The following is a 24,760-nucleotide window of genomic DNA, read 5'->3' as shown; positions in this document are numbered from 1 at the left end:
CTAGTCCACAGTGGTTTCCATAATATTAAATGATTTTTATGTCTGTTAATAAATATCTTGCTTTATTGCTTTATATAGACTTTTTTTTATAATCAAACTTCACCATAAAGCTAAAGGACCTTATGAGACTTCAACACAACACTTTTACATGAGGTCTAAGAAGTGATCCCTTATACACTTAACTCTACTTCAGAGAAAATGTTGACATTTTAAGTTATTTTTAGAATATTGAATTATATCTCCTCTTCTACCTTTCTTTTATATTGATTTTCCAGATCCATTTTTGAAATCTGTTTTCTAGTTTACTGAAAGCACTTAAACTTCTACCATTTTTTATATGCTAAGAAAAATGTTTCAAGTTTTATTTTTAATGTCCATCTTTTATTAAATAATGAAATACAAATGAATGCAAACAATAATAATTTCAGATTTTGTTAAGCATTTCATCTGTATAAAATAAAACTGGTCTTATGATCATTTATCAGTCCACATAATGCCCATTTGCTTTCTTTCTCTCTTAGTCACAGCGAAAAGAGAGGAGCAGTGACTTCCATGAATATTATAGGTCCTCTATCACAACTACAGAAAGGTTAAGAGAAAACCATTTTTATTAATGGCATTGCTGTTCCAGTTGTACCAGACTTTAAAATATAATGAGTAACTGATCATTTAAGATTTTGATGGTTAAATGATCTTGGAAATACTATTAAGTCTATTCATCTTGTCAAAAGGTGAACATGATTCCATACATTAGACTTCATTATGTAAATGTTTAAATACAGGATAAAGGAGTGGAAAGTTTAGAAATAATAGTACAAACAAAATGATAAATCAATGAATGAAACTTTCATGAGGAATCTTTGTTTTTTTTCCTTGACTTACTGTTCACTGATATGAGTGAAGTATACCATCTTCTGTACAATATGTTGAAGGACACAGCTGCTGAAAATTACTTATTATCTATTCTACAACATTTTTTGCTCATCAGAAATGATTATTATATCAGGTAAGAAGCAGTTCTGAGAGTACTTTGAATTAGATATTAAAGGAAAATAAACAATGTCGTGGGGCTTAGGTAGTATATATGCATACATAAAGTATAAGAGCCTGATGACTTAAGATGACATTTTTTAAACACTGTTAATTTTTTTTAATTGGGCAAGAAGAATTTATTTATAAAAATGGATTACCCCAACAACAGGACTTTTAATAGCAAGGAACTCAACAGATTTTATTGACAAAAAGATGGATTTTCTTTGCTAGATAATGGTAGCACAGAGTCAGCACTGAATAGTCTGTGGTGGAACTTTTAAGTTCTTACTCATTTTAATAAGTAAGGTATTACAATTTTTATTTTATAGTTTTTATCTTGTCATAGATTTGTTCTTATCTAAGAAAATAATAATGCTAATATATTATGTTTCTATTCAGTAATCATAAATAATCCATGGAGTTAGAAGTTTTAGAGTCTAGTAACTGGGAATATATCTGAAAACCAGAAAGTTAGAGAAAAGTTTCCGAGTAATTGAAATTATTCATCAGGTGGTGATCATGATCTTATGTTTAACTGTTCAAGAGACACTTAATTGTTCTTCATAGTCTAATATGCATGACATTCTGAGAACTGAGGTTTTCTGATTTCTCAAAACTTGCTTGATTAATGGGAAAAGGCAGGCCACCATGGGCTCAGGTAAGTCGTAACAAAAATGACAGTTCTAAAGCCATAGAAAACTATTGTAGTTCAGACCAGTACAGTAACTGATGGACATCATGATGTTACAGAGACATAGGAAAATGTTTAAAATATTAAAATTTATGCTTTTTTTAAAAGTAGAAAAGATGGTAATACTCTTGAGATGATTCTTTCCTAAAATACCTTCTGGTAATTAAAGGGATACGGTGTCCGCGTGTACTCAGTTACCTGGGGAAACTGTGTGAAGCCTTCCATTTCTCAGTAACTTTGATTAAATGAGAACTTACTATAATCTGACATTCTTTTCATTCTGAGTAAGTCAGTGTGATGTGGAAGTGTGACAAGCACTTATATTCTACTTAGGGATTATTAACCTGTCCTTAAGGACCACAGTTGTGTTTTCCTTATTTACCCAAAGAGTCATTGACTAGAATGATTATAATCCGATGTTATTTACCCTAGACTCGATGATGACTTGCAAGAGCCTCAGATGTGTAATATACAGGGGTGGGAAAAAGTAGGTTTACCGTTGTGAGTACATGAAACAGAGTTTATTCTTATATTATTATTTATTAATTATTGTATTATTTGTTTGTATTACAGCTGCAAACCTACTTTTGCCCACCCCTGTATATTACTATTTATTCTCATTCTTGGGATGAGCCCTATGACAAAAGTCATGTAACAGTAATTTGAATGTGTTTGGCCCTATTGGTAAACATCTAGTAGGTTGGCTAGTTATTACCACACAATTTTAAGGAAGTTTGTGTCATAATTTGTCTATAGTAGTATTTCTTTCTGATTTTTCTCTGTTGAATTTATTAGCCAGTGATCAATATTCAGTTTTCCCCAATTATTAATGCAAAAAATGTCTTTTTAAAATTTTGAAGTATGCACATGGTCATTTTTAAAGCCAGAATTACCTTGGTAGATTAGAGAATTATGATATGATTTAAAATTTTAGGTAGGCACCTTGAAAAAATTGAGGCTATAGCCAGCATTTTAAGTGTGTATGCTTCTACAAAATGACTCTTTTAAAATATTCACATAAGTAGATCTTTGGAATAGTCTGTACTGTGAGTAGTTCATTCAAGTTTTGTAAACTGTTATAGCTAATCTTGAGTTAAAGTATTAGAATAAATTCAAGTCATTGATTGCCACCTAATGCCAAGATACTCATTCCTTATTGAATTTGAGACCATGTAGAGGCCTAGAACTATTTCTGTATTCATGGATATAGGACTAAGAGATCATTTGTGTTCATTAACTTTAGAAACAACAGCTTAAGTAGGTAAGGGTGATTAATAGTATCTTTGTACTCAAGCTTGAATCTCTGAGAACTAGAGTCTAAAGTCACTAAGTGTTCACAGTTGATTACATCACAATGGATTTTGCTCTATAGCATCCAGACTATCTTTAAATGTAGGCATATTTCTTCTCAAGGGAGTGTAATGACTCAAAAGATTTTTTAAAACAGTGTTAGAAAAAGACTTAGTTCTTTTATCATGCTGAATCACCTCTTAAGAAAATTGATTTGTATAGGTAGAAAAGGTATTCAAGAATAATTTCTTTCTTTTTCAGGCCACAGTATTACAAAATAATTGAGGAGTGTGTTTCACAGATAGTGCTCCATTGCAGTGGTATGGACCCAGATTTCAAGTACAGGCAAAGATTAGACATTGATTTAACTCATCTCATAGGTATGTAATATAATCCTCAATGTCTTTTGATTGTACTTTATTCTCTTCTGTGTAATAGGCATTTTTGAAAGGTAGCTCACTTACTGAACTTCCTCTATTAACATCTGGTAAATCATTGTGTCCATGGGTACTCAAATAGTATAATTGTTAATTATGATGATCAAGAGAGTTATGCCTATGTGATTGAAGACATTAACCTATTTGAGAGGCTTAAACACTCTTGAATTCAGGTTAAAATGAATACCGTACAAAAACCATTGTATTATTATGGATGAATGTCTCGCTGTTGAGAAACATGACTGAAATCCTTTGATTCTGTTTATACTGGTACCTTAATGCCTTTATAGAAATCACATGTACAATAGGATCTAATTAATCCTATAGCTATGTTATTTGTGCTCAAGTTTGAGAAAATAAATACAGGGTTATTTCAGTAACTTAAGACCTTTTATTTCTATCAAATTAGATCAATTTCTACTTCATAGACCTTAGAGCTAGTAAAGAATTTGAGAAGATCATGTTCATCTACTTGGATTGCAGAGGAAATGCCTTACATCATCCCATACTGATAATTAGCTATTCTTTCTGGAACAGTGTGGGATGATGGAAAACCTGTTTTGTGAAATATGCTGTGCTATCTGACCTTATAGTTGAGCAGTTTTACTTATACCTAATTGAAATTACTATTGCTAAAATTCAAGCATGAATTCATTTGTCTTGTCTTTAAAAGAAGAAAATAGCAGCTTTTGAAAACCAATTATATATTATTATTCATTCCATAGCAAGAGCACACTCACAGTAATATTCAGAGATGAATTTCTTATTATTATTTATCATGTACTATTCTTTTTTAATTCACTTATTGATGTGAGAGAGAGAGATGGAGTCAGATATCAATTTGTTGTTCCACTTACGTATGCATTCATTGGTTGTTTCTTGTATGTGCCCTGACTGGGGATTAAATCCACAACATTGGCATATTGAGGTGATGCTTTAACCGACTGAACTACCTGGCCAGGGCTATTCTTTTCTGGTTTTAAAACTCCTGCTTCCTTATTCTAGATGATATAGAGACTTATGTGGCGGAATAAACCACCAACCTCACTTTTCAGCTCAATATATTCTCTCTCTCTCTCTCTCTCTCTCTCTCTCTCTCTCTCTCTCTCTCTCTCTCTCTCTCTCTCTCTATTTTTCATGGAGCATTTGTATCATGAGGATTTTACCATGCTAACATTTAAAATGGAGCTTTGATCATTTTTTCATGTTAACCTTTAAAATGTGACTTTGAATGTCTATATAACATTCCATTTTATGGCATACTTTAATCATCTTGAATAGTTCTTTCTTATTGTGTATCTAGATTGTTTTTGCATTTTCACAATTATAAATGAATTTCATGTGAATATTCTTTGCATAAATGTTTTAATTTTTCTCATTATTTCCTTAGGATTGACTTCTGTAAGTAAGGGTATAAACTTTAAAGGCTAAATGATTTTTAGAAAGCATGCACCAATTTACCTTGCCTAGCAATTAATGTGAATGCTGGTTTCACTGCATTATTTTTCGTTGAGCTTGATAAGCTCAGTATTTTTTTTTTCATATTTTGTTGAGTTATAAGCAACTATTTCTAAATATTTGTATTGGTTTATAATCTATTATAGACTATAGTTGGCACACACACTGTACTGTTGATTTTGACTAGCATAGACATTTGTTTTGTGTACTGTGTGCCAGGTTTTTATAATTGTGTACTATTAATCATGAGTGTTTGGGTGGGGAGAGAAGAAAGGATCAAGTGAGAAAGAATAGTCAGCATCATAGGCCCATTATTACCTGAACAAATCACTTAACTTCTCTAGGTTTCAGTTTCCTATACCTCTAAATTCAGATAAGTCAAATATATGTGTGGTTCTTAATATTTTATGGTCAGCGGCTTTTTTCAGTAGCTGATGAATGCTGTGGAATTTTCATTAGAATGTGCACAAACACACAAATGTATGTGCACATTCACAAAAAATTTGCAGTTGTTCACGAACGTCTAGGAAATCTATGGATTTCTGTATTAAGGTTACCTGGACTTTAAGAGCGTAGAGCCTCTTCTTATTTCAAAAATTTTAAGTCTTGTATTTTTTATAAATCAGTTAATATTCCTGCCTAATATCTGATACCTTTCTATTAAAATTTAAATCAAGATTATTATCAACCATTGACAGCACAGCACAGATCTGTCTCCTCTTTGATCTCATCATTTACCAATTTCCTTGTTAGTTCCCTTGCTCCAGGCACATAGTTCTTTACAATAAAAAGGAAGGAAGGACCCTGGCTGCTGTGGCTCAGTGGATTGAGCATCGGCCTGTGAACCAAGTGTTGCTGGTTTGATTCCCAGTCAGGGCACATGACTAGGTTGCACGTCAGGTCCCCAGTTGGGGGCGCAAGTGAGAGGAAACCACACAGTGATGTTTCTCTCCCTCTCTTTCTCCTTTCCCCTCTCTCTAAAAATAAGTAAATAAACAAACAAACAAATTATTTAATAAAAAAGGAAGGAAGGAAGGAAGGAAGGAAAGAAGGAACGTAGGAAGGAAGAAGCTTTACTGAAATATGAGTGAGGGGACCCAAAAAAATCCGAAATTATCTCCTGCAGGCAGGCCTCTTGTAGTACAGGCTTCCCCCCGCTAGGTGAGTATTCTGGGAACCCATCTGTATCAGTGTACCAGCTGGCGTTACTGTGAGAGCCTGCATTCGGCTTCAGTGGCTTTTTTTGGAAGACTTTTTCAATGCCCATTTCATGATGGGTGATTTCTGAGCACACCTACCCATACTGCGCTGAGTGTTCAGCTGTTTTTGCCAAAAAAATGGCATGACCCCCATGCCATGCCCTCCCTATTCACCCAATCAATCTGGCCCTGAGCATTCTTGTTTTTGTTTCCCCGGATGAAGAAAGGCCTCAAAGGGAAATATTTTGCTGATATTGTCGAGGTGAAACAAAAATGGCAGAAGCACTAAAAGGCGTAAAAATCAATCAGTTCAAAAACTGTTTTGAACAGTGGAAAAAATGTCTCAATAAGTGTATTACATCAAATGGAGAGTAATTTGAAGGTGACTGAAGTTTAAACATGTAAGAATAAATAAATAATTTTTTATAAACAAATTCTGGGGTTTTTTGGGTCCTCCTTCGTACTGGACATGAAAAAAACTATCCATTTTTAAAGTATACAATTTGATAAAATTTTGATATTCATTTACACTTAACACTGTCATCACTCTCATGATAATAAATATCTCTGTCACCTCCAAAAACTCCTAAAGCCTCCTTTGTAGTTTCCCCTTCTCATGCCTCTCCCCATCTACTCAGCCTGAGGTAATCACTGATTGTCTTTCTCTTAATATAGATTACTTTCATTTTCTAAAATTTTACATAAATAGAAATGTACATGTACTCTCCTTTTGCCTGGCTTCTTTCATGCAGCACAATAATTTTGAGATTCATTTATATTGTTCTGTTATATGTAGCAATAGTTCATTCCTTTATATAAGTGACTAGTATTCCAGTATATGGATATAGTGCAATTCATTTATACATTTACTTGTTGATAGACATTTGGGTTCTTTCTAGTTTTAGGCTATTATAACAAAGCTGCTATAACACTTATATACAAGTCTGGGTATCTCTCCCTCTAACCTTATTTTAAGGGTAATTTTGAGTCTTAATAATCTTAAGCATTGATTCTTGGGTACCCCTTCACCCATAATAAACTACAAAACAGTTTTTTAAAAATTCTATAATTGTAGAAATTGCAAAATAATTGAATACCTTTAAAACAATGATTATTTAGTCAAATTTATATTGCTATACTTGGTTTTGTGCCTCAACAATACTGTCATTGAATTCAGTTAGTATGCAAAAGAGAATTTCTAGAGGTTTATATTTTATGTGTAGTCTAGATCAATTTCCTTTTAATAGCAATCGACTTAGACATGATTGTGTACATCGTAGAATTATAGGCTGGCAGCCATATTTTGCCTATAGAGCTGATGCAATAATTTCTATTCATTTTTTGGTCAATATTAATAGATTCTTGTGTGAGCAAGGCAAAAGTTGAAGAATGTGAACAAAAAGCCATGGAATTTTCAAAGAAGGTAAGGCTCATAAAATATTAGCAATAATTGCTAAATTAATAATTTAATCACAATACGTGTTCCACCTTGTTTCTTATAAATGTTGTTTCAATTACATAGCACTTTATGTTTCTGCAGTCAGATATAACCATAGGATATTGATTTCTTTCCCAATAAGATAAAGTTGCTACTGTTCCTTCCTCATCATCTTTAAACCTTTATGGACAAAAAACACTAGCCAAATTCTACTAAAGTGATAAGTGAAATAAAATTAAGTTGCTGGAAGGATATAGTTAGAAGCAATCAACCAAACTATATTCTTCCACCGCTTTCCTGCAGCTGTCACAAGTATCTCCTTGGAGAATTGTGAGACGTTTAGCTAGTGTTATCTGTTGTACTCTAATGTCAGTGCTACTGATAGCAACAGAATGATGCAATGTTTTCCCTCTCTGTCTCTATCTACTTAGACTCACCTTCTTTGAATTGTTATAATTATCATTTTAAAAATAATATTGCTACTTCATGTAGGCTTGGTGAAATCTGAGGTTCCCCTTATATAAATGACAGCTTTGTGAATATTTAATTTTATTTAAATCTTAAATTGTCTCTTCCTTGTTTTATGAAAGCATAGTTACAATTTTCTTAGCCTGTACCAGAAGTTGCACTTCTTGTTTTTGTTGTTCTAGATCCTATGAAGTGCTAGTATTTTCTGCTGATGGTGGCAGAGAGGACTGAAGCACAAGTCTAAAAGCTCTCCAGTTTTTAGCCTCTGACAGTGAGATTAAGTGCTTACATATTGCTATCTCTTCAAAGTTATGATTTACCTTAGAGATTAGATAATCAATTTTACTATTAGTCAAAATTAGAGTATTACTGAAGTTAATTCAAGACATCTTGAGAAATGTCTTTGCTTTTTCAGTTACTAGAATAGATTTTTAAGAGTTTGAGTGTAAAATGTTTGTGCGAAGCTGTCATTTTTATTGGTGAAAGAAAATGTATGCATTTGATTAATAGACCTTTATATTTCTTATTTTATTTTATTTTTTTGGTTTTACAATTACAGTTGTCCCACTTTTCCCCCATTTCTCTACCCCACCCAGCCCAGCCCTTCTCCCACAAACATATCCCTCCCCGTTGTCCATGTCCATGAGTCATTTATACACTTACTTTGATTAAACCCTTCCCTTACTTATCCCCCTTCTCTCCCTCCCCGCTCCCCCTATTGACTGCTGTTCTGTTCTTTGTTCTATTTAGTTCTTTTGCTTGTGTTGTTCTTTACTTTCCTGTGTTAGGTGATATCATATGGTATTTTTCTTTATTTGCCTGGCTTATTTCACAAAGCATAATTCTCTCAAGTTCCATCCATGTTGTCGCAAAGGGCAGGAGTTCCTTCTTTCTTTCTACTACATAGTATTCCATTATGTAAACATACAACAGTTTTGATCCACTCATCTACAGATGGGCATTTAGGCTGTTTCCAGCACGTAGCTATTGTAAACAGTACTGCTATGAACATAGGGGTGCATAAGTTCTTTTGAATTAGTGTTTTAGGATTTTTCGGGTGTAATCCTAGCAGTGGAATCGCTGGTTCAAAAGGCAGTTCCATTTTTAGTTTTTTGAGGTAATTCCTTACTGTTTTTCATAGTGGCTGCACCAGTCTGCATTCCCACTAACAGTGCAGTAGGGTTCCCGTTTCTCCACATCCTCGCCAGCACGTGTTGTTTGTTGATTTGTTGATGATGGCCATTCTGACTGGTGTAAAATGGTATCTCATTGTGGTTTTTATTTGCATCTCTCTGATGGCTAGTGATGTTGAACATTTTTTCATGTGTCTATGAACCTTCTGTATGTCCTCTTCGGAGAAGAGTTTGTTCAGGTCCTTTGACCATTTTTTAATTGTGTTGTTTGTTTTCTTGATGTTAAGTCGTATAAGCTCTTTATATATTTTGGAGATCAGTCCCCTGTCTGTGATATCATTGGCAAATATGTTTTCCCATATGGTTGGTTTCCTTTTCATCTTGCTGATGCTTTCTTTTGATGAGCAGAAACTCTTTAGTTTGATGTAATCCCATTTGTTTATTTTTTCCTTTATTTCTCTTGCCTAAGGAGATGTATCCATGAAGATATTGTTATGTGAGATATCTGAAATTTTCCTGCCTATGTTTTCCTCTAGGACTTTTATGGTGTCATGGCTTACATTTAAGTCTTTGATCCATCTTGAGTTTATTCTCGTCTGTGGTGTAAGTTGGTGATCAGGTGTAATTTTTTTGCACGTCCCTGTCCAGTTCTCCCAGCACCACTTGTTAAAGAGGCTCTTCTCACTCCATTTTATGTTCCTTCCTCCTTTATCAAATATTAGTTGACCATAGAGGCCTGGGTGTATTTCTGGACTCTCTATTCTCTTACACTGATCTATAAGTCTTTTTTTATGCCAGTACCAGACTGTTTTGATCACAGTGGCTTTGTAGTATTGTTTGATATCTGGTGTTGTGGTTCCTCCTGCTCTGTTTTTCTGTCTCAAGATTGCTTTTGCTATTCGGGGTCTTTTATGGATCCATATGAATTTTTGGAGTATTTGTTGTAGGTCTGTGAAATATGTCATTGGTATTTTAATAGGGATTGCATTGAATCTGTAAATTGCTTTGGGTAGTATGGCCATTTTGTTGATGTTGATTCTTCCTATCCAAGAACATGGTATTTACTTCCATTTATTTGTATCTTCCTTAATTTCTTTCTTCAATGTAACGTAATTTTCAGAGTACAGGTCTTTTATGTCTTTGGTTAAGTTTATTCCTAGATACTTTATTTTTCTTGTTGCTATAGTAAATGGTATTTCTTTTGTTGTCTCTCTCTCTCTGATATTTTATTGTTGGTGTACAGAAATGCCATAGATTTCTGTATATTTATTTTTTACCCTGCTATATTGCCATATTCACTTATTATATGCAGTAGTCTTTTAGTGGAGATTATTGGGTTTTCTAGGTATACTATCATGTCGTCTGCAAATAGTGATAGTTTTACTCCTTCTTTCCCAATTTGGATGCCTTTTATTTCTTTGTCTTGTCTGATTGCTGTGGCTAGGACTTCCAACACTATGTTGAATAGAAGTGGGGAGAGTGGACAGCCTTGTCTAGTTCCTGATCTCAGGTGGAATGCTTTCAATTTTTGTCCATTGAGTATGATGTTGGCTTCAGGCTTCTCATATATAGCCTTAATGATGTTAAGGTATGCTCCCTCTATTCCCATTTTGCTGAGTGTTTTCATAATTAATGGGTGTTGTACTTTATCAAATGTTTTTTCTGCATCTATAGATATGATCATGTGATTTTTGTCTTTCATTTTGTTTAGGTGATGTATTATATTTATTGATTTGCGAACATTAAGCCATCCTTGCATCCCTTGGATGAATCCCACTTGATCGTGGTGTATAATCTTTTTGATGTATTGCTGGATCCTGTTTGCCAGTATTTTATTGAGGATTTTAGCATCTTTGTTCATCAGTGATATTGGCCTGTAGTTTTCTTTCTTTGTTGTGTCTTGACCTGGTTTTGTGATTAGGGTAATACTGGCTTCATAGAAAGAGTTTGGGATTTTTCTCTCTTCCTGGATTTCTCAGAATAGTTTGAGGAGGGTAGGAGTTAGTTTTTCCCTAAATGTTTTGTAAAATTCGCCTGTGAAGCCATCCGGTCCAGGGCTTTTGTGTGCAGGGAGATTTTTGATTACTCTTTCAATTTCCTTCTTTGTTATTGGTCTGTTGAGACTTTCCACTTCTTCTTGATTCAGTTTCAGAATGTTATATGTTTCTAGAAATTTGTCCATTTCTTCTAGGTTGCCAAATTTCTTGCCATACAGTTTTCTGTAGTAATTTCTTACTATCGTTTGTATTTCTGTGGTATCAGTCGTGATTTCTCCTCTTTGATTTCTGATTTTGTTTATTTGTGTCTTCTTTCTTTTTTTCTTGATGAGTCTGGCCAGAGGCTTGTCAATTTTGTTTATTTTTTTGAAGAACCAGCTCCTAGTTTTGTTGATCTTTTGGATTGTTTGTTTAGTCTCTATGTCATTTAATTCTGCTCTGATCTTGATGATTCCCTTCCGTCTTCTTGCCCTAGGCTTTGTTTGTTGTTGTTCTAGTTCTTGTAGCTGTAGGGTTAGGTTTTCTATTTGAGATTCTTCTATCCTTTTCAGATATGCGTGTATTGCTATGAACTTCCCTCTTAGGACTGCTTTTGCTGTGTCCCATAGGTTTTGGGTTGTTGTGTGTTCATTATCATTAGTTTCTAGAAATTTCTTGATTTCTTCCTTGATGTCATTGTTAACCCATTCATTATTTAATAGCACGTTATTCATTCTCTATGAGTTTGGGTGTCTTTGATCTTTTTCTCTGAGGTTGATTTTTATTTTGAAGACATTGTGGTCTGAAAAGATGCTTGGTATATTTTCAATATTTTTTGCATTGGTTGAGGCTCGTTTTGTGTCATATCATGTGGTCTATCTTTGAAAATGTCCCATGTGCATTTGAAAAAAAATGTATATTTTGCTTCTGTGGGGTGGAAAGGTATATATATATATCAGTTAAGTCCATGTGGTTTAGTGTGTTGTTCAATGCCTGTATATCTTTGGTGTTTCTTTGCTTGGATGATCTGTCTATTATTGATAATGGAGTGTTGAAGTCCCCTACTATGAGTGTGTTGTTGTTGATATCCTTCTTGTGGTCTTCTAGTATTTGCTTTATGTATCTGTGTGCTCCTTTGTTGGGTACATATATGTTTATCAGTGTTATATCTTCTTGATGGATTGTTCCTTTAAGTATTACGAAATTTCGTTCTTTGTCTCTTTTTATTGTCCTTGCTTTGAAATCCGTTTTGTCTGATATGAGGACTGCTACCACGGCTTTTTTTTTCCAGTTTGTTTGCTTTGAAAATTTTTTTATATCCCTTTACTTTCAGTCTATGTAAATTTTTGTTTTGAGGTGTGTTTCTTGTGGACAGCAAATATGTGGGTCCTGTTTTCTTATTGATTCTGTTACCCTATGTCTTTTAATTGGAACATTTAATCCATTCACATTTGAAGTTATTATTGACGTGTGTTTATTCATTTCCCTTTGTACATCTGTTCCTCTCCTCTCTCTCTCTCTCTCTTTTTTTTTTTTTCTTCTTTTTTCTTAGAACATTCCCTTTAGCATCTCTTGCAATGCTGGTTTGGTGGAGATGTATTCTTTCAGTCTTCCTTTGTCTGAGAAACTCCTTATTTCACCTTCTATTTTGAATGAGAGCCTTTCTGGGTAGAGTATTCTGGTTGTAGTCCTTTGTTTTTCATTGCTTGAAATATTTTGACCATTCCCTTCTGGCTGGTAGTGTTTCTGTTGAGAAATCGGTCGATAGCCTTATTGGAGCTCCTTTGTATGTTATTTGCTGTTTTTCTCTTGCTGCTTTTAGGATTCTCTGTTTGTCTTGGAATGTTGCCATTTTAATTATGATGTGTCTCGGAGTGGGTTTTTTGGGGTTCCTCTTCATTGGAACTCTCTGTGCTTCCTGTACTTGTATAACTTTTTCTCTCATCAGGTTCGGAAAATTTTCTTTCACTATTTCTCCTTTCAGTATTTCAATTCTATGCTCCTTTTCTTCTCCCTCTCTTATTCTGATGATCCTGATATTATTTCTTCTCATGCTATCCTGTAATTACCTTACATCTTGTTCATATTTTTTCAATCTTTTTTCATTTTGCTGTATTGTCTGGGAGTTTTTGTCTACATTATCTTCTAACTCCTAATCCGATCTTCTGCTTCGTTTAGTCTGCTTTTGACTGATTCTACTGTGGTTTTTAGTTAACAGATTGCATTCTTCATTTCTTCCTGGTTCTTGCTAATAGTTTTTATGTCTTTTTTTATGCTGGTGTAGTTCTCTGCAAGTTCCCTGTAATTTTCTTGGAGCTTCTGGTAACTTCCTTGGAGGTTGTTATAATTGTTTTTAAGGTTGTCGAGTATATTGAGCTTCTTCACCACCATAGTTTTGAATTCCGTGTCTGACACTTGGGCTCTGTCTATTCCATCTACCTCTCTTTCTGGGGATTCCTCTTTTCTTTTCATTGAGAGTTTTTTTTTCTGCGTCTTCCCATGTTGGATTCTTCTTGTTTGTTTTTGTTTTTTGCGTTTGTCTGCTTTGACTTCCCACCTTTGTGATATGAGGTTCTTTATAGGAGATCTGGGGGTTTCACTGGTGCAGTCTCTTTGATCTCCTGAGCCTGATGTTCTTGGGGTACCCTTTATGTTATTTGTTTATCCTGTCTGTTTATATTTCATGTGCTCTTTTTTAGGATCTTCCTTCTGGCTAGTTGATTGAGAGTCACTCTATCCACTTTGTCTTGAGTTCTTTTGTGGAGATGCTGTTAAAAACATAAACATACAGCCTAGGCAGGAGACTCACACCCTCCAAAATATCCCCCACCCTCTATCCCACTATCGTCAGCCAATGAGCCAGTATTAGTATAAATGTAGAGAGATTAGAGCTTTTATACTATAGGAAGAATAGATAAGAGTTGTTTTTAGGGTGGAAAAATATGATTTTTGAGAAAGGGGATGATAGATTAATAATAGTTGAGACTATGCAAGACAGTAGGTAATATTTACATTATATATTAATAAAAATAGAAGAAAATGATGGAAAAATGCAGAATATAGTAAGAAAGTGGGATTGTATAGTATTGGATTTATATAGTAATTATATTCTATTTATTTAGAGTGAATGAGAGGCTAAACTAGATTCACAAATAAACAACGATTAAAGAGGGAGGATGAGAAGGAGAGATTATATGAAATGAATTAGCGATATAGTTTTTTTTTTTTCTCCACTTTCTTCTCTTCTTCCTTCTCTTTCTTAAGGAAGGGGAAAAAAAGGGAATGTTTTTACTTAGTTCAGCCTTCCTGTGTTGTCTTCTTTTTCTCAGTCTCCAGCTGGTCTAATGTGGCGGGTCAGAAGTTCTTGTTCCTTGCAGCAGTGGTGTGAGCCCGCGGTGGCCGGCACAGGTGTGCTCCCTTGGTGCCTGCTGGAGCCAGCTGAGGTGCCTTTGCACGCGCGCCCCTGCGCATGCAGGGCGGCTCGAGAGCTTGCCTTGGGCCAGTGGAGCCGCGCTCCAGGAGCTGGCCTCTCACCTCCCAGGGCGGGGTCCTAGACACTTGGGCACAGTGGAAGTGAGTGATTGGCGCCTATTGAAGCCGGGCCAAGGTGCTCCCAAGGAGCTGAGCCGTGCTCAGGGAGTTGGTCTCTCGCCTCTTAGGGCAGGGCTCCGGACACTTGTGCACAGTGGAAGTGAGCGTCTGTGAGTTGCTGCTGCCTGCTGTTCCCGTGCCGCAGCCACCCGCCGTTCCTGCCCCCATGTGGGCGGGCATGAGCGGAGCCTAAGCAAGTGGTCAGTGTTCCAGCCTGGGGCCTGGCGCCCACAGGAGCTGTCTAGGGGTGTCTGCACATGGTCTTCTGCATGTTCAGTTGGCCCTCCCTTTGCCCATTGGGGCACTGATCTTATGTTTGTTGGGGCGTGTCCAAGGGGCACCTGGACTCGTGGCCACACACCTGGGCCAGTGAATGAGGGCACTTCCCTATGCACGCCCGTGGGACACAAGGGTAGGGTTGGGGAGTGGATGAGTGCACCTCTGCACCTGCACTCCTCAAGGATGTCCTACCGCCCCCAAACTTTCCACCCCTCTCCACAGCCCACAAGAGAAAAATATAAAGTAGTATTATGTTCTCACTTGCACAGCAGTACGCTGTCTCCTGTCCTTCAGTGCCAATGCCACTTGGTCGAGTCCGGTGTCTGCCAGCAGACAGAGATCCGCTCTCCTCCCGACTCCTCTCTGGGAATGGCTGTGGTCGCCAAAAAGCCTTTGTGTATATTTCCAGCCACAGCTTGGGCAGCCGCCCCAGTCAGGAATCCCGTTTCATCCCTTTTTCCTCCGCTATCCTCACTAAACAGGTTGTTTCCAGATGGTTTTTCTCTAATCCAGCAGTGCCAAGGCTCAACTCCTGCCAGTGTCCAGCTGCTCACTGAGATGTTCTGTCTGCAATTAGTTCAAACTACAGACAGGTCTCGGGAGTCTGAAAGTGCAGCCTCCCCTCACTCCTCTGCCATCTTCTCTCCAATAGACCTTTATATTTCTAATGTTCTTGTTTTAAGTAGCATATTTAAAATTCCCTTTGAAAGTCTTAGAATGTCTTCAATATTTCACTGGCACTGTGCTTACACACCACAAGATAGGAGCAAATTGTGATGATCTATATGGTAAAATTTTCTGTAAGCCTGTGATATGGGAAAAGGAGTCCTGAAATGCTATAAAAGAAATTTCAGTGGTTGATGCTTTACCAACATTTAGAATGAAAACATGTATGGTCTCTCAGTGGTTGTCTGAATACTTTGTCTTATCCTGGTGATTTTAAGAGGCACTATAAAGTAGTTTAAACAGAGAGAGAGCGCTAGAATGAGAAGCAGTAATTGTAAGATTTGATCTCAGCTTTGCTATTAATTAGCTGTTATTTTAAGTAAGCCACTTAACTCTCTTTGGATCACAGTCTCTTTCTCATTAAAAGGAATGTATAAGTTTAGTGGATTTGTAGGAAGTCTTCCTTCCGATCTTCTAGCTCACATGTATCATGCTTCTCTGATTCTCTCTGTGGGTTTTCAGATTAAGATCATTTCAAGCAGAAATGCTGTGTGCCTTTCTTCAAAAGTACTAGCAAACAAATCATTTGTAGAGGAAAACTGTACAGTATGCTTGGGTAGACGTCATGCTTGAGAAGCACACAGACGTTAACTTTAGGAGGGAGGATGGAAGTACAGAATCAGAGAAATCTTAACAGTGATACTAGTGAAGTGGAAAAAGTTTCATCTTCTCAGTGAACTAGGAAACAAGGTCATTTGCCGACTGTGAAGAATCTGGTTTGGGTTTGAAATTTAAAGAGATTAGAAAGGATTTGGACCAACCTATGTGGAATATTTTCCTAGGACTCAAGTAGAGGTGAATAATTAAGTAGTATTTCAAGTTTGACCAAAACATTATGATTATCCAATTTGCTCACCCACTCTTTCTTCAGGCTTGTATCTGAATGACATTTTATAATTTGCAAAGGTCAAATCGACTGTGAAGATAAATATTAGGAGTGAACATACTTTTTTATTGTTTCACAATCTCTGGGGTCAGTTTATACAGTAAGATGTCACTCTTAAAGACAGAAATAACATTGGAATAATGTATAGACTTCTAAAATGTCTTGAAGTGATACTGACAACAGGAAAATGTTCTATAGCTGGACATGAGCAGTATTTCCCTCCCACTATGCAGGCATATTTGGGCCTGCTTAGAACCCCGACTGGGGTAAGAGCTGGGCAGGATGCAGTAAATGGATATTCACCATTCAGATGGTCTCTTTGGCTTAACACACTGTAACATAACCTCTTATTTTTCTTCTTGCAACATTTTAGACAAGAATGCCATTATGGCATACTGTCAGATTTTGAGGAGCACTACTTTTTGGATGCTAGACAATAAGATTATAATAGAAATATTCTAATTTGTATTAATGTACATCCATTTTAGCGTTCTAAAAAGTGCAATCTCGTTTCAAGATTAAATATAGTTAAGGAGTTGAACTGCAACTGCTTGATGGATGATTTTTAGGTTTCATTTGCTAATTACATAAATTTGAAAATATGGGATGAAACATTAGAAAACATGAATAACTATAAAAGCTAGCATTTAATAACAGAGAAAAAGCTGTTATATATGAAGATAGACTTCTCAGTTCACCATTTTGAAACTTTGTTATGTATTTTTTTAGGGGTTAAAATGGGGTTTGTTTACCTTGGATTGGGGGCATGTTTCTTCTACCACCACAGCAACACCCCACTCCTACAGGGCTGCTCAGTTGTCATGAAAATAATCAAGCTCTAATTTATGAGTGACCTTGGAATTTAGTGAAGCAGGAAACACTCCACTTATTTAATACCTAATTTATTTAAAGCTTTCTCAAAACTGTATTATTAAGTGCACATTTATGGTGGTGATCATTGCAGTTTGATGAAGAATTCACAGCTCGACAAGAAGCTCAAGCCGAGCTACAGAAAAGAGAAGAAAAAATCAAAGAACTTGAAACAGAAATCCAGCAACTTCGAACCCAGGTAATGAAATAAGTATAGACTTTCTGTCATGTCACAGTGAGTTTGATGGTAGAAAATTATCTTGTTAGATGGAAGGAAAAATATGACCAGAAGCAGACTTTTGACAAATTCACATTTTCATTGAAATAACTGAAGATTTGATTTTCTAGGAAAACAAGTTGTTTTAACATTTGGACAAAAATAAGGAATTTTTGCTTAACCTTTCCTGAATATCCTTAATGAAATATATTACACAAACAAAACTGTTTCTGATATGAAATTTTCATGATGAATTGAAAAATTAAATGCATACTATTTTCTTTTGAAAGTAACATGGAAATTCTCCTTAATTGTCGTTATTCCCAAGGCTTTTTGAAATCTCTTTAAATCTCAACTACCATAATTTCAAAACCTATAAACTTTATTTACACTTACATCTACATTTGCTATGATGAAAAGATCCCATATACACTTAAGTACTCTTAACATATTTTATGTTTTATATGAATATTAAGAAATGTAAGATAACTTCTTAACATAGTGGATGCTCAGGTGTTGGCTGATTGATTAGGTCTGTTTCCATCAGTCTACTTAAAAATGACCTCAGTCACCAGAGAACATCAGATTACCCAATGTGGTGGCCTTTTCCTACCAGTAGCCTGTTTTACTCATGTATATTTGATCATTTCTTTTTACTAAATCTTTCTTTCTCTCTTTTTTTAAGATTTCATTTTTATTTTTTAGAGAGAGGGTAAGGGAAAGAGAAGGAGGGTAACATCAATGTACAAGAGAAACATGATCAGTTGCCTCTCCCATGCCCCCAACTTGGGACCTGGTTAGCAATCCTGGCATGTGCCCTGACTGGGAATTGAACTGGTGACCTTCCGGTTTGCGGGACGATGCCCAGCCCACTAAGCCACACAAGGCAGGGCCTTCCTTTCTCTCTCTCTGCCTGTCTGCCTTCCTTCCTTCCTTCCTTCCGTTTTTCTGTCATCTGACTTCTCTTTTTACATCTCTGAGAACTTAGTTTCTTTTTATATTTTTGACCCCTAAATGGTGACATTCCCCAATGTTCTGTCTTTTGCTTTTTTTCCCCTCTGTATGTCCTTGTACTAATATCCCATTCAGTATTATAATTCAAATATCACCTTTTAACAGGTGTCAGGTCTCCTGAGTTTGTCTTCTATTTCTAGCTCTCGATTATGTTTCCACATAAATGTTGAAATCAAACCAGCTTGATTTCCATTCTTATTTGTTTAAATTTTAGCACCATTTTTATCATGAAGCTGAAGGTTTTGTTTTGTTTTGTTTTGTTTTTGCCTTGTCCCTGCCCCGCCACCTGACAGATGGTCACTGTTTTATGACAGTTCTTTCCCCAACTTCTTTCCTTGCATCAAAGCCCAGAACCACTCAGGGTCACTCTCATTACATCCTGCCTCAAATATTACAATTGTTTCTTAACTTTTCTCCCTGTCTATATTCTCTTCCTCCTCAGATTCATCCCTTTTGTCAATGGCTAATGAATCTTCCTAAAACACTGCCCTGATTGTCACTCTAAGCTTTAATATGTTCAGTGGTTACCTGTTGCATTCAGGATAAAATAGAAAGAAATCTCCTCCCTAGGAGTTTGAAAGCCTTTTATCATGGGCTCCCTTGTCTCCCCTTTGCAGCAGAGCTTCGGACTGCTCCCCTAACTACAGCCTCTTCTGCGCTAAGTCACCTCTCCTCCCTTCACGTTTAGCATTTACTGTCATCACACTTCCTTCTGCCAGCATTTCCCAGACATTAGTTACAGAGATGCTAACAGGTTTTTCATGAGGAAAGCATTCCATAGTCTAATAAATTTGGTGCACTTTAGATTCTCTTCTTGGAGGGTTAGAATACTCCTTATAATATTAAAGGGTCTGAGCTGTCCTGCACTTAAACCTGTCCACCTCTTTTTCTTAAAGCTTTTCCAAACTCATGTAACCACAGAGCCCTTTATCTCAAACCATCTCTTGAACTTATTTGAGAGATGCTGATTTATTGTTCTTCTCCGTTAGAAATACCCTCCCTTATTTGTTTGTGCCTGCAAAACATATCCTATATGGATAATCTTAGTAAAATATCCATTGAAAAGCTCCATTAAGGAATTTCTGTGGACTTTTGTAGACCACTCGTATCATATTTGTTTGTGTGCCTGCTTTGTTTCTTCCATGGGAGCATAAAGACCTTGAGGACCGTGTCTTTACTTAACTATTCTTATTCAAGGCCCAACTGCACCAAGCACAGGGCTTTACCATTTAGTGAGTAGCTGCTTATTTATTATTAAATTAACTAATCTGTAGAAGTACAGCATCACACAGTACTTTCTAGTACATCCAAAATTGTGTCAAATATTATCCATCTGTAATATTTAATTCTCAATACTCAATTGTAGCCTAATTTAATTGTTCATTTCCTAATTGTTCACTGGAGGGAATGAAAGGGCTGATATCACTTGATTTTTAAAGGCTGGTGGCATTTAATGTAAATCTTTGAGATTCTTTATTAAATTTGTAAAATATGTATTTAACTTCAGTAAAATCTTGCTTTAGAATAGTAATAAAACTTTAGCGATTGCGCACATTCATATCATAAATGAGTTAATAGATGCAAAATTTTATGTTTACAAACGTGCAATACTTTAATTCTGTTTTGATATAAAAGTGGGATACATATTTTATCTTTCAAATTATTTAACAAATCAATATATATGCAAGTTTGTAAGTTAAATTAGTAATGTCCCAAATTTTTCAGGAAAATTATTTTAATTCTCCCCAGTAATTTCTTTGATATCCATCAAGATTTTAAAAATCAGGCTGTTTTCCATAATTCTGCTGCATTAAAATAAAATTAAAAGAATTTCACATATTTTACTCAGATCTTTAATTCTTCCTAATCTAAGGGGAGGGTTTCATTATACTAGAGGATTGTCATTTGTTATATATATGAACACCTTAGTTGTATATATGTAGATACAAATGTAAACATATATGGGAATAAAATATATGGATAATGCACACTGAATAATATGAGAAACATTTTCATGATCCTATCTACCCATGATTGTTATTTTTCAATAATCTTGTAAATAGAGCAGTCCTTTAAGTTGATTATGCCAAAAATATACTTCAAATTATTTATTTTGTAAGGATATTTCTAAGTTTATTTAGCTCAGTTAAGTAGTCTAAATAGGAAATTCATATTATTAGTGAAGAGAAGAAGACTTGCTCTCCAAGTAAAAATATCACTATATCAATTTATTTCATTGATTTTAAATCTTTCAATCAGTCAATCTAATGTCATACCTTGATTATAGATGATGTCTATTCATTGGTAGGAGTTTCTCAGGAATGTTTTTAATAAACTACTTTACTTCCATATTCATTTATTTTAGAAACTGAATCATTGTAATCAACAATTGTTTAAAGGATCAGATACAAATTAATCACCAAAAAAGCAGACAGTATAGAATGCCATTTTTTTCTTTTATTTGTCATTCTTCATGTTAAAGAGTTTGAAGTTGCTTTCTGATAGTAACATAAGTTATACTCTCCTTATAATCCAATCTGAGTGAATTAATTCCCCTCATGGCAATGGCACACATTCATAAAGAGGCAGTCTGCTTAGTGGAATGAAGACTGCATTAGGTATGAGAACCACATTCAAATCTTAATCTCATTTCAGACTGTATGACCTTTGATTAGTCATTTAACATTTTTGTAGTTACAGTTTCCTCATCTGTAGGCAGTGAGTTAATAGTGAGATAAAAATGTCCTACCTACAGTACAGGGTTGTAATAAGAATGAAAAGAAATAATAGATGTAAAAATGTTGATGAGCACATATTAATAGGCAAATGGATGTTACTATTAATTATTGGTATTACAAGAAATGTAAGTTACTGGTGCTCTGAGACTTTTCTGTATAAAGCTAATTGTCCCCAAGGTAATCAAATCTATGACCATTTAAGTGTTAATTATCTCATATTCAAATCAACTAGTCTAATAGTCCCAAGCTATATATGAGGTCTGTCCAGAAAAAATCCAGACATAGTTAATATAATGACAACGGTTTGTGTTATATTGATGTTACTTGGCAGCCAAGGAGAGTGAGCTGGAATGTGCATGCGTGAACCATGATGACTTCACTGTACTAGTGAGTGAGGGCGATAGATTCCATTGAGTGAGCATGTGTACTGTATGGCCTTCGCTTTCAAACTAACTGAGCGAGTAGAGCAATGAATCTGCATCAAATTTTGCATTAAGCTTGAATATTCCTCTGTGGAAACTATTTGGATGAATCATAAGGCTTTCAGGGATGATGAAATGAGTGCAGAGATGCAATATGTTGAAAACAGCTGCAGCTATGGGCACCTGGCTATTGGCAGCTTCATCATGACAACATGCCTGCTCATGCATCATGTCTCGTGCAGTTTTTTTGTGAAACATCAAATTACCCAGGTGACTCAGCTCCCCTAGAGCCCAGATTTGGTACACTGAAACTTACTTCTGACTTTTCCCGAAACCAAAAGCACCTTTGAAAGGGAAGAGATTTCAGACTCTCGATTAGATTCAGGAAAATATGACGGCGCAGCTGGTGGCAATTGGGAGAACTGTGTGAGGTCCCAAAGTGCTTATTTTGAAGGGGACTGAGATGTCATTATCCTATGTACAATGTTGCTTTTATCTTCTTCAATAAATGTCTCTATTTTTCATATTAGATGGCTGCATACCTTCTGGACAGAACTTGTATAATATTTCTTTTTTGATTTAGTTATAATGAGAGCTAATTTTTTTCATTATTTTGGGGGAGTGTTTCACAAAATCTTTGAGGATGCCAACTTTCCTAGTATTAGTGTGTTTGCAAAAGTAGTCAATGTCCAGAGTTTATAATGCTTATCAAAAATCTATGCAACTCTTTTTCATGTACTATTAAGACATTAGATGTTACTCAATTAAATAAAGTGCCTATAACTTAAAGCACAAATGTCTTCTGATAAGTTTTCTTTGCTGCAATATTTTACTATAAACACCTAAACATTGACTTATTTATCTTTCAGGGACATGGACTCTTAGGTACATCAGGAATTCCAGGCCCTCCTCCACTGCCTCCATTGCCAGGTGGTGGGTCATCCCCACCACCACCTCCACCAGCACCGCCTCTACCTGTAGGAGGGCCGCCTCCTCCCCCTCCTTTACCTGGAATGACTGGTGGTATACCACCACCACCACCACCTTTGTTTGGAGGACCTCCTCCACCACCTCCTCTGGGAGGAGTTCCTCTTCCTCCTGGAGCACCAATTGATCTGCCTTATGGAATGAAGCAGAAAAAAATATATAAACCTGAGGTTCCCATGAAGAGAATCAATTGGTCAAAGGTAATCCTACAATTAGAGATTTTTGGCTTTGTCTAGTCATAGTTTATTATTAAAGTGTGAATAACTGCGTAGCTGTTATGAGTATTATATAATATTTGAGACCAAGACTCCTGACTTTTACTTTTCTTTATGAGTTCACCATCTTATGTTCATCTTTCCTTGTATAAAGTGGAAACCCCACAAATAAGTTGAAATTAACATAGAAGGCAAAAGGAAAATCAAAGTGAGGTTGGTAATAGAAAATAATATATGATATATATATTGCCAAATGAAGAATAATTTTGATATTTTGATTGTTTTGCCATTATTAACTTTAAGTAGTATAGCACTAAGTGCAATCTTTTTTATTATTGAAACTTTTTATCTTAGTTATTCTTCTTCTTAGGATATGATTTTTAAGATTTTTTTTTTAGTTTTCAGATAGTGCAGGATAGGTGACAATAGTCAGTAATGACATAACCTAATTGATTTTTGATATGATGTATGAAAGTTTTTTTCTTTTCAATATTATTTTGGTTAATATTATCAAATAATATGTCTTGTAAAAAGCTTTATTATTGTGATTGACAGAGTCCCCATTCACTAGGAACTAAACTGCTGATGAAAATACAATTACCCAGACTACCATTTGGGGAAATGTCTCATCCAAGAACATACAGTGATATATGACAGTATCTGCATAGTAAATTGTTTTGATCAGAATAATGGTTAAATCAATTTAAAGTTAAGTATATACTTAATGCCTTTTTCATAAAAGTAAGTGAGTATAATGGTTTTAGAATGTACAATAGATTTTAAAACATATAGGCACAATCTACCAAACAATTGGATCCAGAATCTGTTGGCTCAGTCATTTGTGTGTGTAAATGCAATATGTTAAATTAGCAACTTAACGTGCAGTGTAACGATACTTGGTATTTCAAACATCATGATATCCTGGAAAATGTACAGTTCTAATCTTGGGTTTCTGTGGTTGGCTAAGAGCACAGTTTTCTGGAGCTACGCTGCCTGGGTTTGAAACCCATCTTTGTTATATACTAGCTTGTGCAGCCACTTAAGCTCTCTGGGGCTCAGTTTCCTCCTTTAATAGGGAGATAACAGGCCCTGCCTCAAATAATTGTTGTGAGGATTAGATTAGATTAGTTTATATATGGAAATCGACTATTGTTATGGTTATTGACTTCAATCTAGTCAGTGAACATGGGGAATTCACATTTCTGAATCTCAGTTTCCCCATTTTTAAAAATCCAAGAACAAGAAGAATGTATGTGAGTTGGGAGGGATTTACTAAATTATTTTTAAGATTCCTTCCAGTAGAAGATTTTTTATTTCAGTTAAAGATTTTTTAAAATGTAATTTGCGATATGCTATTGCTATCGTATACCTTTTCTATATACTAATGGAATTATGTGCCTTTCCCAATGAGTACTTACTTAAAAAGTGTTATTTTGATAGATACTAAAGTTGATTGAGTAGGTAAATGAAAGTGAATTCATTGAAAAATTAAACATGAAGTAATATTTTAGAAACTCATCTTTGTTATTTTTGTTTCAGATTGAACCCAAAGAATTATCTCAGAACTGTTTCTGGTTAAAGGTTAAGGAGGACAAGTTTGAAAATCCAGATCTCTTTGCAAAATTGGCACTGAATTTTGCTACCCAGATAAAAGGTACATTTTATTTTTTTCAAATAGAAATTCTTTATTCTG

At 35.3% G+C, this 24,760-nt stretch overlaps 1 protein-coding gene across 2 annotated transcripts in view; it reads left to right on the top strand.

Moving 5' to 3' along the window:
• DIAPH2 (diaphanous related formin 2) overlaps nt 1–24,760 on the top strand; it is a 1,048,823-nt gene that overhangs the window by 291,171 nt on the left and 732,892 nt on the right. For both annotated transcript variants that reach the window (XM_090264504.1, XM_090264503.1), the window contains 6 exons: nt 890–1,006; nt 3,275–3,393; nt 7,466–7,530; nt 17,569–17,673; nt 22,735–23,052; nt 24,607–24,721. In XM_090264504.1, coding sequence (XP_090120630.1) covers nt 890–1,006; nt 3,275–3,393; nt 7,466–7,530; nt 17,569–17,673; nt 22,735–23,052; nt 24,607–24,721 — 839 coding nt within the window. The remainder of the gene's footprint in view (nt 1–889; nt 1,007–3,274; nt 3,394–7,465; nt 7,531–17,568; nt 17,674–22,734; nt 23,053–24,606; nt 24,722–24,760) is intronic.

This window comes from Furipterus horrens, unplaced genomic scaffold, assembly GCF_987537825.1.
Source record: "Furipterus horrens unplaced genomic scaffold, mFurHor1.1.pri manual_scaffold_17, whole genome shotgun sequence".
NCBI lineage: Eukaryota > Metazoa > Chordata > Mammalia > Chiroptera > Furipteridae > Furipterus > Furipterus horrens.
This window is presented reverse-complemented; position numbering and strand designations above follow the sequence as displayed.